Raw genomic sequence first — 12,409 nt, 5'->3', positions numbered from 1 at the left:
ATGCCACGCCAGACTTCCCGGTACTTCATTGCCATCCCCAGTTCCTGCTTACTGATGCATGTGTCCCTAGCGATGACATCAGAGAACGACAGTTTAAAATGTATGTTGGCGGGCCTTGATGCTGTCGTAATGACTGATTTTACGATGAAAATAGCCGATCTACAAGCTTGTAGATCGGCTATTTTCAGCATGCAAACCAAGTGTAAAATGACTCATACTGGAAATCTTGTCCACTAGTCCCTTCCTAACATTTTAGTGTAGTTTTTATTTTTTGACGAAATTGTCTATATATTTAGTCTTAGTCATCATAGCTTAGTTTTCATTTAGTTTCCATTTAGTTTTCGTCAGTGAAAAAAGGTAGTCGACGAACATTTTCTGTCATAGTAGTCGAAGAAATCAACACTGTTCTAAATTCTAAAGGCGTATTCAGAGTCCTGTTTTCGCTGAAGGGGTGACCACCGAAAACTACATGACGTCACGCCACGGTGGTCACCCCTCACACAACACATCTCTCTGTTTTTACTAACCATCGTTTCGGTGGTCACCTCTTCACCGAAAACTGGACCATGAATAGGCCTTCACAATTTTCTGGAAAACGTATGTTTCTATATCAGTGGTTCTTAAAACCTTGTCATGTCAAAGACCCCCAACATTATATGAATTTGGACCCCTGACTCAAAATATTTTGTTCCAATGACCACTATTTTCGGTGTGTGACACGCTTCCATAGGAGACATGCTGACTTCTATGGAATCCAAATGACTTTATTCCATGAATATGCCTGATTAATTACAATTCAAAACACTACTACTGTCATAGATACATACATCTGCCTGATTTAGTAGCGTTGGAAATGCTATTATGCTACAAACAAATTTCATATTATATTAATGTAAATATTAAAATATTTTGTATAGGGTTTAGGCTACATTCAGATCATATACAGGGTACGAACTTTATCTCTTCAGGAAAGTGTGACTGTATTACAAATTCATTTCACATCTTTATTTTCTTGAAGTTTACAAGTTTTACAGACCAGAACAGAGAGCATGCAGCTACCAAAGTGTAGTTGGAAGTTGGAACAAACACAAACCAACACACACAGATACACGCACATGCACACACACCTGTATGTCCCTAAGCCATCCTTCTTGCCTTCTTTCCAGAAGCCTTGATAGTGATCATTCTTGTTCAGTGCCTTGTTGGGAGCGATGTACTCACCGAACCTGAACACACAAACAGAAACACATGCACTCAGGTGCAAATATATGACGAATACAAACAACATATATGATGAATGAATGCTTGTTGTATTTAGTGAAAGAATACTGAATGTACATTAGTAGATTTTGTAATCATCTATAATGCCTTCTTTTTTTTCTTTTTTCTTTTTTATACATTTTTATCCCACACATTTTGTAACCCATTTTTCACTCCTGTGTCAATTATCTAATGGGCGGTAACGTTGTCGCCTCACAGCTAGAAGGTTACGAATCCCGCCAGGGACACTGTGGGCGCAATTATCTAATCCTGGACTCTACACACCCTCCGCCACACCTAGTCCCCATATATGGGGGACATGGGGAGAGCAACGGACTTGAACTCATGCTTCCTTCATGCCTGAGTGTCCAAGTTGCTCCTTTACACCTGACAGGGGGGAGTTTCCCTGGTTGGACGTAGCGCGTGGAAGGAACACGTTATTCCAACCAGTTCCTTTCCCCTCCATCAGGCGCCCCGGCTGGCCAGGGGGAGGCAGTTTAGAAACCAGGATTACTGCATGTTTTTTGTGAGGGTACCTACCCTAGGGGACACGGGGAGAACATGCAAACTCCACACAGAAAGGCCCTTTCGCCAACCCGGCCTCGGGCATGGGCACTGATGACGCGGAGGAGGAAACACGCCGCCAGCACCCACAGCGTTCAGAGCGGGAATCGAACTATAATGCCTTCTAATGTTTACTTCATGGTACCAATGTAGACTAGTGCTGTTGCTATAATAATGTATGTCAGTGACCAGGACAAAATGGCCATACGTCTTTCTACTGGGAGTAAAGTAGGTTGAGTCAGTGATTCTCACAGTCAGGGTTCCTTGAGAAGTTACGGGTCCATTTGGTACCATTTGCAGACTCTTACAGAGTTAGGGTTTTATAATGTAGAATCTTGTAGATTGTAGGCCCCAGAGATGTCAGATACTGTACAACAAATGGGGGTCCTTGGCCTAATACATGAAACTAGGGGTCCTGAGAATTACCGGGTTAAGTTATGTAGCAGTTCCATTACTCACCCATCCTCCAGTCCGTTCTTGAAGGTCCCCGTGTAGATTCTCCCATCAGGCCATTTCAACACTCCCCTGACAAGACACACGACAGAACACAACAAGGATGGTGCTTTAAAGGCTGCAACCCAGAACTTGTTGAGTCAAGACAAATGTTTTTGATGGTAGAATATGTTTATACCATAAAAACATAAAACCTTTTGTTTTGTTTTTATTTATGGAAATTATTAGATTTGTTTTTTCTTTTTATTGATGAAGTCCTTGAAATTAAAAAGTAGTGATTGTTTTTGTTTAAACTTCTTTTTAATGTAGGAAACCGTGTCAAATGTGGCAAACCGTGCCAATAAAGGGTTTATATTCTGATCTCCCCCATTGCGTGAGAGACCCACCTGCCGTTGGGCTTGCCGGCCAGCCAGCGTCCTTCGTAGACGGCCTCTTTGAGCCGACTGTCCTTGTAGAAGGTGTAGGAGGCGGTCCTCGACATGGGAGGCTCCGCCTTGGTCCCCGCCCCCGTGGCGGACTCCTGCCCCGCCCCGCTCAGCGCCTGCTCCACCGCCTGGTTGATGGAGCGAAGCCACTTGGCCTGAAGACGGACGTGATGAGCACACACACACACACACACACACACACACATGGGTTATAAAGGACAGGAACCCCTTTTGGTGTTTTACCCCTTCAGGACGACAAACCCCTTTTGGGGTTCTTTTTTTTTTTTTTTAACTTTATTTTTATTCTTTTCTGTTTTTGTGAACAATCAATTTCTCTCGGGCATCACAGTACAATATAATTGTTACATTTCAATTGTTAACATTCAGAATGCAACGAGTCATCCAGTCCAAATAGATTGAGGTCCTATGCTAAAATGGTGTCAATCTTTTCCAGTGTTTTCAAAGCGATCATTCGCTTTGGCAAAGTCTGTTTTTCGCACATTGATATTCTGTTGATTCATTACCATTAATATTTTTATGAATATAATCAGACCTTAATATGTGACAAGAAAATAGTACCAATAATAGCCTTAACTAACATTACAGCAACGACAAATAGCAAAAAATAAGTACCCCTTTTGGGGTTCTTGTTGCCATATACAGTAAATTAGCAGCATAGCATTTTTGTTCATATTTGAAACATTTCTGAAAACTTAGTTCAGTATTTGTTTTTCGGCCTCAGTCCTAAATGGGTTAAAGCAAACATAAAACCTCACGACTGAAAATGTTTGCATGACCAAGTCCTTTTTGTTTTTGTTCCTGCATGCTGTTCTACATACTGTACTGCCTACCAGGTGAAGAAATCACAGATTGAGGCTTTAACCTTTACTTTTATGTGAAATATGCGAGACCATTAATATAAGGTTTTATGGAAGATGCTTCTGAACATAAAATGTTCAGAAGCATCTTCCATAAAACCTTAATGGTTATTTTTTGCTAATGTAGTTTGACCACTTTAATCTTAACCCATTTTGACCCGAGATCAGATTCTAAAAAATGTCTTCTACATCCTGACAGTTTTCTGGAAAAGCTATGTTTCTGTGTCAGTCGTTCTTCGATTTTTCAAAAATAGCAGACCTACAAGCTCGTAGCGCGCCACTCGGTGGCGCGCTATGAGCTTGTAGATCTGCTGTTTTTCAATAGCTAAAGCATAACGTAATGCTAACACCAAAAGGGGTTCCCGCCCAGAATGGGTTAAAATGAAAATAGCCGATCTACAAGGTCTCAATTGATAAAAAAAAAAGTTTATATTCTCATAGTAATTATTGCTATAGATTGTTTATTCAGTAACAAGGGTCACTCTCCCCCCCTTCTTTCGGATTACTATAAAATGGTAAATGGTGCATTTATATAGCGCCTTTATCCAAGGCGTTCTACATAGATTGTGCATTACATTCACCCATTCACACACAGATGGCAGCGGAAACCATGCAAGGCACCAGCCAGCACATCGGGAGCAATTAGGGGTTCAGTGTCTTGCTCAAGGACACTTCGACAGTAACTCTGGGGGAGCCCACAGGGTTCGAACTGGCAACCTTGCGGTTCCCATCCAGGCACTCTACCCCTGAGCCACCGCCGCCCCTACATGGTCCACAGACAGTATCACTATCAGAATAAACCTATGCTACGCTTATTTTAAACAAATCCGCTGACAGCCAGACTATAGGCTCATACAGTACCTTCTCCATGGGTGAGCATGCCAGCAGAGTGAAGGTCTCTTCTGGGGAGATGACCTTTAAGCCGTACCTGGACGAGGCAAAAACACCAACAGCACAACTCCGTATCAGTGTTGTTTTTGGCAGCAAATTTCGATTTTAGTCTTCTTAGAATAGTTTTCATTTCGTTTTTAGTCACATTTTTGTCACTTGGAATGTTTTTGTGTTGGTCTAGTTTTAGTCGACTAAATCCACAGGTGAATGTGTTTTGGCGGGCCTTGATGCCGTCGTAATGGCTGATTTTACACTTGCTGAAAATAGCCGATCTACAAGCTCACAACGCGTTGTGAACTTGTAGATGTGCTATTTTCAACATGCAGCCAAGTGTAAAATGACTTATAGCCTACTGGATCTCTTGTCCACTAGTCCCTTCCTGACATCTTAGTCTAGTTTTTATTTGTTGACAAAATTGTCAGTATATTTAGTCTTAGTTTTAGTCATCATAACTTAGTTTTCATTTAGTTTCAATTTAGTTTTCGTCAGTGAAAAAAGGTAGTCGACGAACACTTAGTTTTAGTCGACGAAATCAACACTGCACTGTAGGTACATGGTTCCTACTCTACAGCTTAGAGTATATATGAATAGTTCTCCTCCCATCCACTTGCATTAAGTTGCTCAAAAGCGCATGAGGCGATTTCACTCCTCCTTCCTTGTAGGAACAGAGTGCATTCTGGGATTGATTGGGCCAAGAACATGAACGCGCTGCCATTGCACTGAAACCGCGTTCACGTGTCATCATGAACGTGTGCAATGAATGATAGTCATGTGTTTGGCCCACGCTGCAATAATAAATTCGGCCACTATGTCCATTGCGCCTCAGGGTTTCCTCCGGGTGCCGTCTCTATTCATATATACTCTAAGCTCTACAGTCATGTCACTCTTCTCGTTTGTTCCCAACGATGCTAAAGTTGTACACACTGGAGACGCCACACGACACGTTTACATTTCAAAAGTCCACCCTTTGATCCTACACCATGGGTCTTCAACAGGGGGTCCGGGACCCCTACAGGGGGGCCGCCAAATCCTTGTGGAACTTTTGGTGAAAATAGCAGATCTACCAGCCCACAGCGTATCACACTACAACGTGTTCTGGGCTTGTAGATCTGCAATTTTCAGCAAAGAGGTTCGGTGAGTTAAAAAGAGAGCAGACCAAGTACAGAGCCATGTTTACTAAGTATTGAGAGTTTAAAGTGGTTAAATGTCCCCTTATCTACACAGTATTGACTGGATATAAAGCCTCGTTGTTCAAAGCCGATAGTGTCTATAGATGACAAGGCCTTAGTGATCCATAGTTGACCATTAGTTCTTCACAATTATTATAATATAATCATAATACGAATTGGAGAAGGAACCGCTTCATTCGCCCCGACCTGCCAGTAACAGGTGACTGGGCGTGATTGGGCAGATCTGGGGTGATTGACAGACTCACAGGCCAGTGGCAGTGTTCTCCTCTGGAATGGGTTCCACCCACAGCGTGGCCAGCGGGAAGATGTGATGGGTAGAGAACTAGAGGAGGGAGGAAAGGAAAGGAAAGGAGGCAGGGAGCGAGAGGGAAAAGGATGTAGGTGAGTTAGGTATTCTTTCAATTACATTTTATTTGAATTAAGCTTGGGCAGATACAAGCTTTATGAATGTTACTGTATAGGCTCGATGCACATTTTGGAAATAACTCATTCTACTTTCGGCCTTCCGGGGCTCTTCCGACTTCCTTCACAGGTGTTTCCAATGATACTAATTAACACAATCTGCCCCACCTGTTAAACAGAAACGCAGTGCAGTTGCCAGAGATATGGGACAATTGAAAGAATAAATAACCGTGGGCGCATGCATGTGAACATCGCGTGCACGTCAGAAAAACCCTTTTTTTATATAAAAATAAATAAAAAATGAAGGCTCTGTTCCATTTAGTGTACAGTAGTTATCAAACGTTTTAATTTCAAGGACTCCCATAACTCTGAGAGTGTACAAATTAAACCAAATAGACCCTTATGGATCCAGTGGCCGAGATTTGGGGTATTGGAATTTTAGTATCATCGGTAACACCTATTCAGCGAGCTACGAAGTAGTATATATAAACTGAATGTTGGATGATTAAATGTGCTCGAGCTTTATGGGATTACAGTCACATGCTGCATGTGCATGAGGAGGTGTTTGTAAGGCATGAACGCTACTTTAAGGATGTCAGACTAATGAGGAAAGACAACTCTAAAGACATACCAACTACTAAAGGCTACAGTATTCTCCCAAAGAAGTCATATCTTTTTTTGGCTTAGGCCAGGTTAATAATAGAACAAAATAGCGTAAATGTGGCAGTTTCTTTCGGCACCTTCAAGATATTCTAACTAGCCGAATATCGCCATAATGCGAACTTGTGTGTGATTGGTCAGAAACTCAATACACCTGCCGAAGTCGAAAAACATTTGACTTTGTTTGGGAGTATGCTGCAGCAGGCTTAATTAAGGTGTGCTTCACAACAGGACCTGAAATACAAGCAAATACATCTCATGTCATATCCAGGGGTTGCTAAATACACTAATATTCTATGGCAGTGGTTCTCAAGTGGATTCTAGGGGGGTTCTAGGGGGTTCTAAATGGACCCCAACAAGTCTGTGACTATGACAGTATACAAATGGAACCAAATGGGGGAGCCCATTAGGGTCCATTTGCGAGTGTTATATTAACGTAGGAGGGCAGGGTAGACATAGGATAGACAGAGGGTTCTCATGGGATTTGGGCTGCAATGGTCTCAAGCACTACACATTAGTGATGGGCAGGAGTTACATAATTACAGCACCCATTTGTAAGAGACACCTGTCCTCTATCATTGCCAATGTCAATTAAAAACACAAGCCTATTAATAGGTAAGGGAGACTGCAAATGCCTTAGGTTCAATCCCTGGCCTCAATGACCAATGTTCCTTTGTCAGCCATTTGAGTGCGTCACTGTACACAGCTCCCAAGTCGCCAAGCACGCACGTAACAAATATGAGGTAATATTCCTTTATATTTTTAGAGCTCTGCATTTTCCAAAATAGGGATATTGGATTCCATTTCCGTTCCGTGGCCGTAAGGAGTTACGCGTGCAATGCCTGGGAGCTGTGCATGCTGCCTGCACAGCTTAAAGGGAACAGACGGAACTAAAGGAGACATTTCAGTTTAGTCAGATCATGAAACCAAAAGAGTGCTATAGTCAAACAAAAACGGGCGTCATCACACGGGAAGTGGGACCAAAATGCTCAAGAGGGGAGAGAGGGGGACCCCAAGGACTGGTGCATAACTAGACAGGGAGGGGCAGTGAAGGCAGACAGAGAAAGAAAGAGGAAGATGAAGATTTGTAGGAAAAAAGAGAATGAGAGGGAGAGAATGAGAGCGAGAGCGAGAGCGAGAGAGAGAGAGAGAGAGAGAGAGAGAGAGAGAGAGAGAGAGAGAGAGAGAGAGAGAGAGAGAGAGAGAACAAATGAGACAGACAATAAGAGGAGGGAGAGATGGAGGGAAACTTTCTTTAGAGAAGTGAATGAGAGAATGCTGGTCCCACAAATATACAGAGAGTAGGCAATCTATCTAGGCCTATACAGTAAATGTCCAATAGCTCCCGTAGGATCATCCATCGCATCGCCATGGGAATCTAATTTATCCAATGGCAAGCGTGTGTATGAGACTCAGGGGATTGGCACGGTGAGCATGCTTTAACCCATTGTGGGCGGGAACCCCTTTGTGTTTTAAACATTATGTTATAATTTAGCTATTGAAAAATAGCAGATCTACAAGCTCATAGCGCGCCACCGAGTGGCGCGCTATGAACTTTTAGATCTGCTATTTTTGAAAAATCGTTAAAATGTGCCTCAAATCTTTCAGAAAATTGTCATGATTTAGAAAACTTTTTTTTTTTTTTTAATTTCGACGTCAGGCCTGAATGGGTTAACTTGGTCGCGGCACGGCGTGTTGTGAGCTTGTGGAGCAGCTATTTTTGAAAAGGCTTGTGTGGTTAAAGGTAGTGTAAGTGATATTTTTAGGTTAAAACAAAAAGTTTGTTGTAGAAAAGGTTAAATCACTATATTCTGATAGTAACCAGGGGGTCTCCCTGTCTCTTAAAGGGATGGTTCAGATTTTTTAAACTTAAGCTGTATGAAATATTTGCAACTGTATTGGTTGCAACTGTATTAATTGATTGCCCGAGTCCCGTGGTGGGAGTTCTGCTCCGGTTTTGGTGAAATATGAAGTAGTTCCGGTCATTTTGTGGGGTGCACAGGGGGCCACGCAGTAAAAGTAAATTAATCCACAAAACTAACGTCATTTGTATTGTTGACCTATTTCTAAAATATTAGTGCAACTTTCATTCATTTTTTACCCCTCCATCACACGGAACTATGTTTTTTGTGTCCATATCACTACGCCCAAAAAATAGTTCCATGTGATAGAGGGGTCAAAGTTGAACGAAAGTTGCGATAATATTTTAGAAATAGGTCAACAATACAAATTACGTTAGTTTTGTGAATTAATATACTTTTACTGCGTGGCCCCAGTGCCCCCTACAAAATGACCGGAACTACTTAATATTGACCAAAACCAGAGCAGAACTCCCACCACAGGACTCGGGCAATCAATGATTGCAACCACTATATTAATGGAAAGTATTTCATACAATTTAAATAAAAAAAAATCTGAACTATCCCTTTAAACTCTTTAATAAGCAGAAAATACATTTTCAGGTAGGGGACAACATTTTAGCCAGTCAGGAGATAATAGTATTAGCTGAGCTTAATTTTTATAGTGTTCCAGTTCCAACTGTGTCTGCTCATTTATTTGCGTCATCACTTACAATTCCACTTGTTTAATCTGTATCCTGAGTGACTGCGTTCTCCATCCTGATTGGATAAAATTGGTATCCCAGTTTCAGTTTCAGAAAATGCATTTTCTGTTTAATAAAAAGCTGGAGAGACATGGAGACTCCTGTTACTGAACAAACACTCTAGAGCAATGAGTACTATCACAATAGAGATTTTGAACACTTTAATCAAAGAAAATCACTTACACTACCTATAAAGTGGTCAAATTAAATTAAGTTACGTCTGTGTGTTCATTTCACAATCAAAAAGGTTATTTGTTGGGTATGTTTACATTTTTTTGTGTGTTTATAATTCAAACTGTAGTATTTCATTTAAAACATCGGGGGGTCGCCAAATTATTTTGGGGGGTCCCCAAAATATTTTAAAAAAAAAAGATTATTTTTAAATTTTTATTTTCACGATTTTTCAAAAATAGCAGACCTACAAGTTCATAGCGCGCCACTCGGTGGCGCGCTATGAGCTTGTAGATCTGCTATTTTTCAATAGCTAAATTATAACAATGCTTAAAACACCAAAAGGGGTTCCCGCCCAAAATGGTTTAAGGTTATTGTAGCAGTCAATTTATATTGGGGGTCGGGAGGGGGCGGGGCGGGGGTCCTGAGACATTGCCAAAGCATTTCCGGGGGTCCCCGGCCAAAAACGTTGAGAACCCCTGGTCTAGGACTCTCCAAAAGCATGGTCGATATCGGCCCCAAAAATTTGCCATTGGTCTGGCTTTAAAAACAACCTTTTGGACTGCAAAATGGACTAGTTGCCAATGCCAACATGGCCAGTCAGTCAAAGTGCCTATTGAATTTCCAACACTGCTAGTATTCCATTGCGATACGAATGCATTGTAGTATATTTACATTCTAGTCCATATATGCTGCGGGACCTTGATTCTCGTGCGTTCAGTTTTGTCCATTCACTTCCCAGCAGGCAGTAGAGGAGAGCAGGCAAAGAGGCCAGGGCTTGGCTTGTAAGGCAGGATGTGTGTGTGTGTGTGTGTGTGTGTGTGTGTGTGTGTGTGTGTGTGTGTGTGTGTGTGTGTGTGTGTGTGTGTGTGTGTGTGTGTGTGTGTGAGTGCGTGTGTGTGTGTGTGTGTGAGCGTCAAGATGATGATGATCAGTGTTGAATGTGATGTATACACACGCTGATAGCATGCAGCGTGGGCAACGTGGCTGTTATCTGTGACCCTGTGGCTGAAGAGCTTTCTCCAGCCTCTACACACACAATGTAGTTAGCATTTCACTCCACAATGCTGTCAACACAGGGTTCAATTTGTACAAAGAAAAAGGCTGGGGGTGCTTTTCTTGTACTTCATAATAACAAATAATATGAGTGAATCATAGCAAATCTATCAGACTGTCTGTACAGTCTCAATTTAATTTAATTCAGTATGACCAGAAGCAGGGATAAAACATATCCCCGGTGCCGGTGATAAAAAGTAATGGTGGTAAATATTAAAAGGCATGGATCCCCCCCCCCTAACAAATCCAACCCTGGTTTACAGTACTGTTGTGTTACGATGTTCAGATTCGAGGTTCAGCCCCAAGCCAAGCCCATGAACACACGCAGAGAGAGAGAGAGTGAGAGAGACAGAGAGACGACTAGATTGGGGGGTATCGCTACCAGTGGTTTATCTGACTCCTTGTACTTACGAGACTTTTATAAGGCGCCACGCCCTGACAGCACGGAGACAAACACACACACACACACACACACACACACACACACACACACACACACACACACACACACACATGCAGACAAACACACACACACACTTAAACACACCAGGAACAGTCGGCGTTTCAGAAAGAGATTTGACACATCCCAGGAACAGGTGCTGCTGTGTGTGTGCGTGCGTGCATGCGTAGCTGACTTTTGTATGTGCTGTGGTATATGCATAATTATGCATATGGAAATGTGTGTTTTGTCTGTCTATCTGCATTGCCTATCTTACTGTGTTGCTGACCTGTGTGTGCGCGCTAGTGTTGCGCGGGTCAGGGTTTCTTATGCATTAATTTGCCGCACGTGTGCGACGTGGCAGAGATTGAGAGAAGACGGAGGGGTTACCTTTTAATAAGGCCGACCGGGGAAGTGTACACAGTCACACTGTTTTTGGATGTATTGGTGAAAGGAGGAGTTCAACGTAATACATGCGTGTACGACATCTCCATGCGTGTGTGTTGCTGACCTGTGCGTGCACCAAGGCGTCGTTGAAGAGAATGAACCAGTTGACAGAGAAGCGGCCGGCGTTCTGCAGGGTCAGCGCCTTGTTGCTGCTCTCACAGATCAGACGGCGATGGGGCTTACGCAGCGAGTCCTGCATGAGGGGAGAGGCCAGGCACAAACATACCGTCATCATCTGACGTCGAAATTTAAAACATTTCTTGAAAATCCTGACCGTTTTCTGAAAAACCTTATGTTTCATCAGTGGTGCTCAATATTTCATGTCAAGGACCCCAAAAATTATATGTAATATGCCTCCGCCCCCCCATCTGAAAATATGTTGTTCCAGGGACCTCCCCAGAAGCAAGTTCATAGCGCGGCGCTATTTTTCAATAGCTAAATTATAACACAATGCTTTAAAACACCAAAAGGGGTTCCCGCCCAAAATAGGCTAATGCCCAGGGAATGGAATGGCTTGAGACAAGCAGGTCTCTTCTTTCACCACGTGCACGCACGCACGCACATCGTACCGTCATCTTGCCAGGGAAGCTCTTCCAGAAGTGGCAGGTGTAGTCTGCCTCCTTCCTCTTCCTCTTCAGGTGCAGGTCCAGCGCCTCAAACTTAGAGCAGCCGTCCTGCAGCCTCTGGTAGTCACTGGAGCTCTGCACGCACACAGACACACGCACGCACGCAGACACGCACAGTCGCACACACATCATTATGTTTTTCGAATTTAAGTTGACATTTAGCTCAACGCCTGAGCATATCTAGTTCAACAATATGTATAAGCATCCCACAGTCTTAACATTTGTTTGCTGAAAATAACCGCTCTCGTTACGACATGCTGTGAGCTTGTAGATCTAGCTTCTACAGTAGATCTTTTGCCGAATGTTCGCCCCCCAGATGATGCGTCGCAATGCCGATTATTCGCC

General features: G+C 42.8%; 1 protein-coding gene across 2 annotated transcripts in view; it reads right to left on the bottom strand.

Moving 5' to 3' along the window:
• Positions 1-12,409, bottom strand: part of als2b (alsin Rho guanine nucleotide exchange factor ALS2 b) — a 50,876-nt gene that overhangs the window by 16,276 nt on the left and 22,191 nt on the right. For both annotated transcript variants that reach the window (XM_079495672.1, XM_079495673.1), the window contains exons 15-21: positions 12,008-12,139; positions 11,503-11,631; positions 5,907-5,983; positions 4,442-4,508; positions 2,664-2,857; positions 2,284-2,349; positions 1,128-1,226 (exon numbers count right to left, since the gene is read on the bottom strand). In XM_079495672.1, the coding sequence (XP_079351798.1) occupies positions 1,128-1,226; positions 2,284-2,349; positions 2,664-2,857; positions 4,442-4,508; positions 5,907-5,983; positions 11,503-11,631; positions 12,008-12,139 (764 nt within the window). The remainder of the gene's footprint in view (positions 1-1,127; positions 1,227-2,283; positions 2,350-2,663; positions 2,858-4,441; positions 4,509-5,906; positions 5,984-11,502; positions 11,632-12,007; positions 12,140-12,409) is intronic.

This window comes from Electrona antarctica, assembly GCF_951216825.1.
Source record: "Electrona antarctica genome assembly, chromosome: 24".
NCBI lineage: Eukaryota > Metazoa > Chordata > Actinopteri > Myctophiformes > Myctophidae > Electrona > Electrona antarctica.
This window is presented reverse-complemented; position numbering and strand designations above follow the sequence as displayed.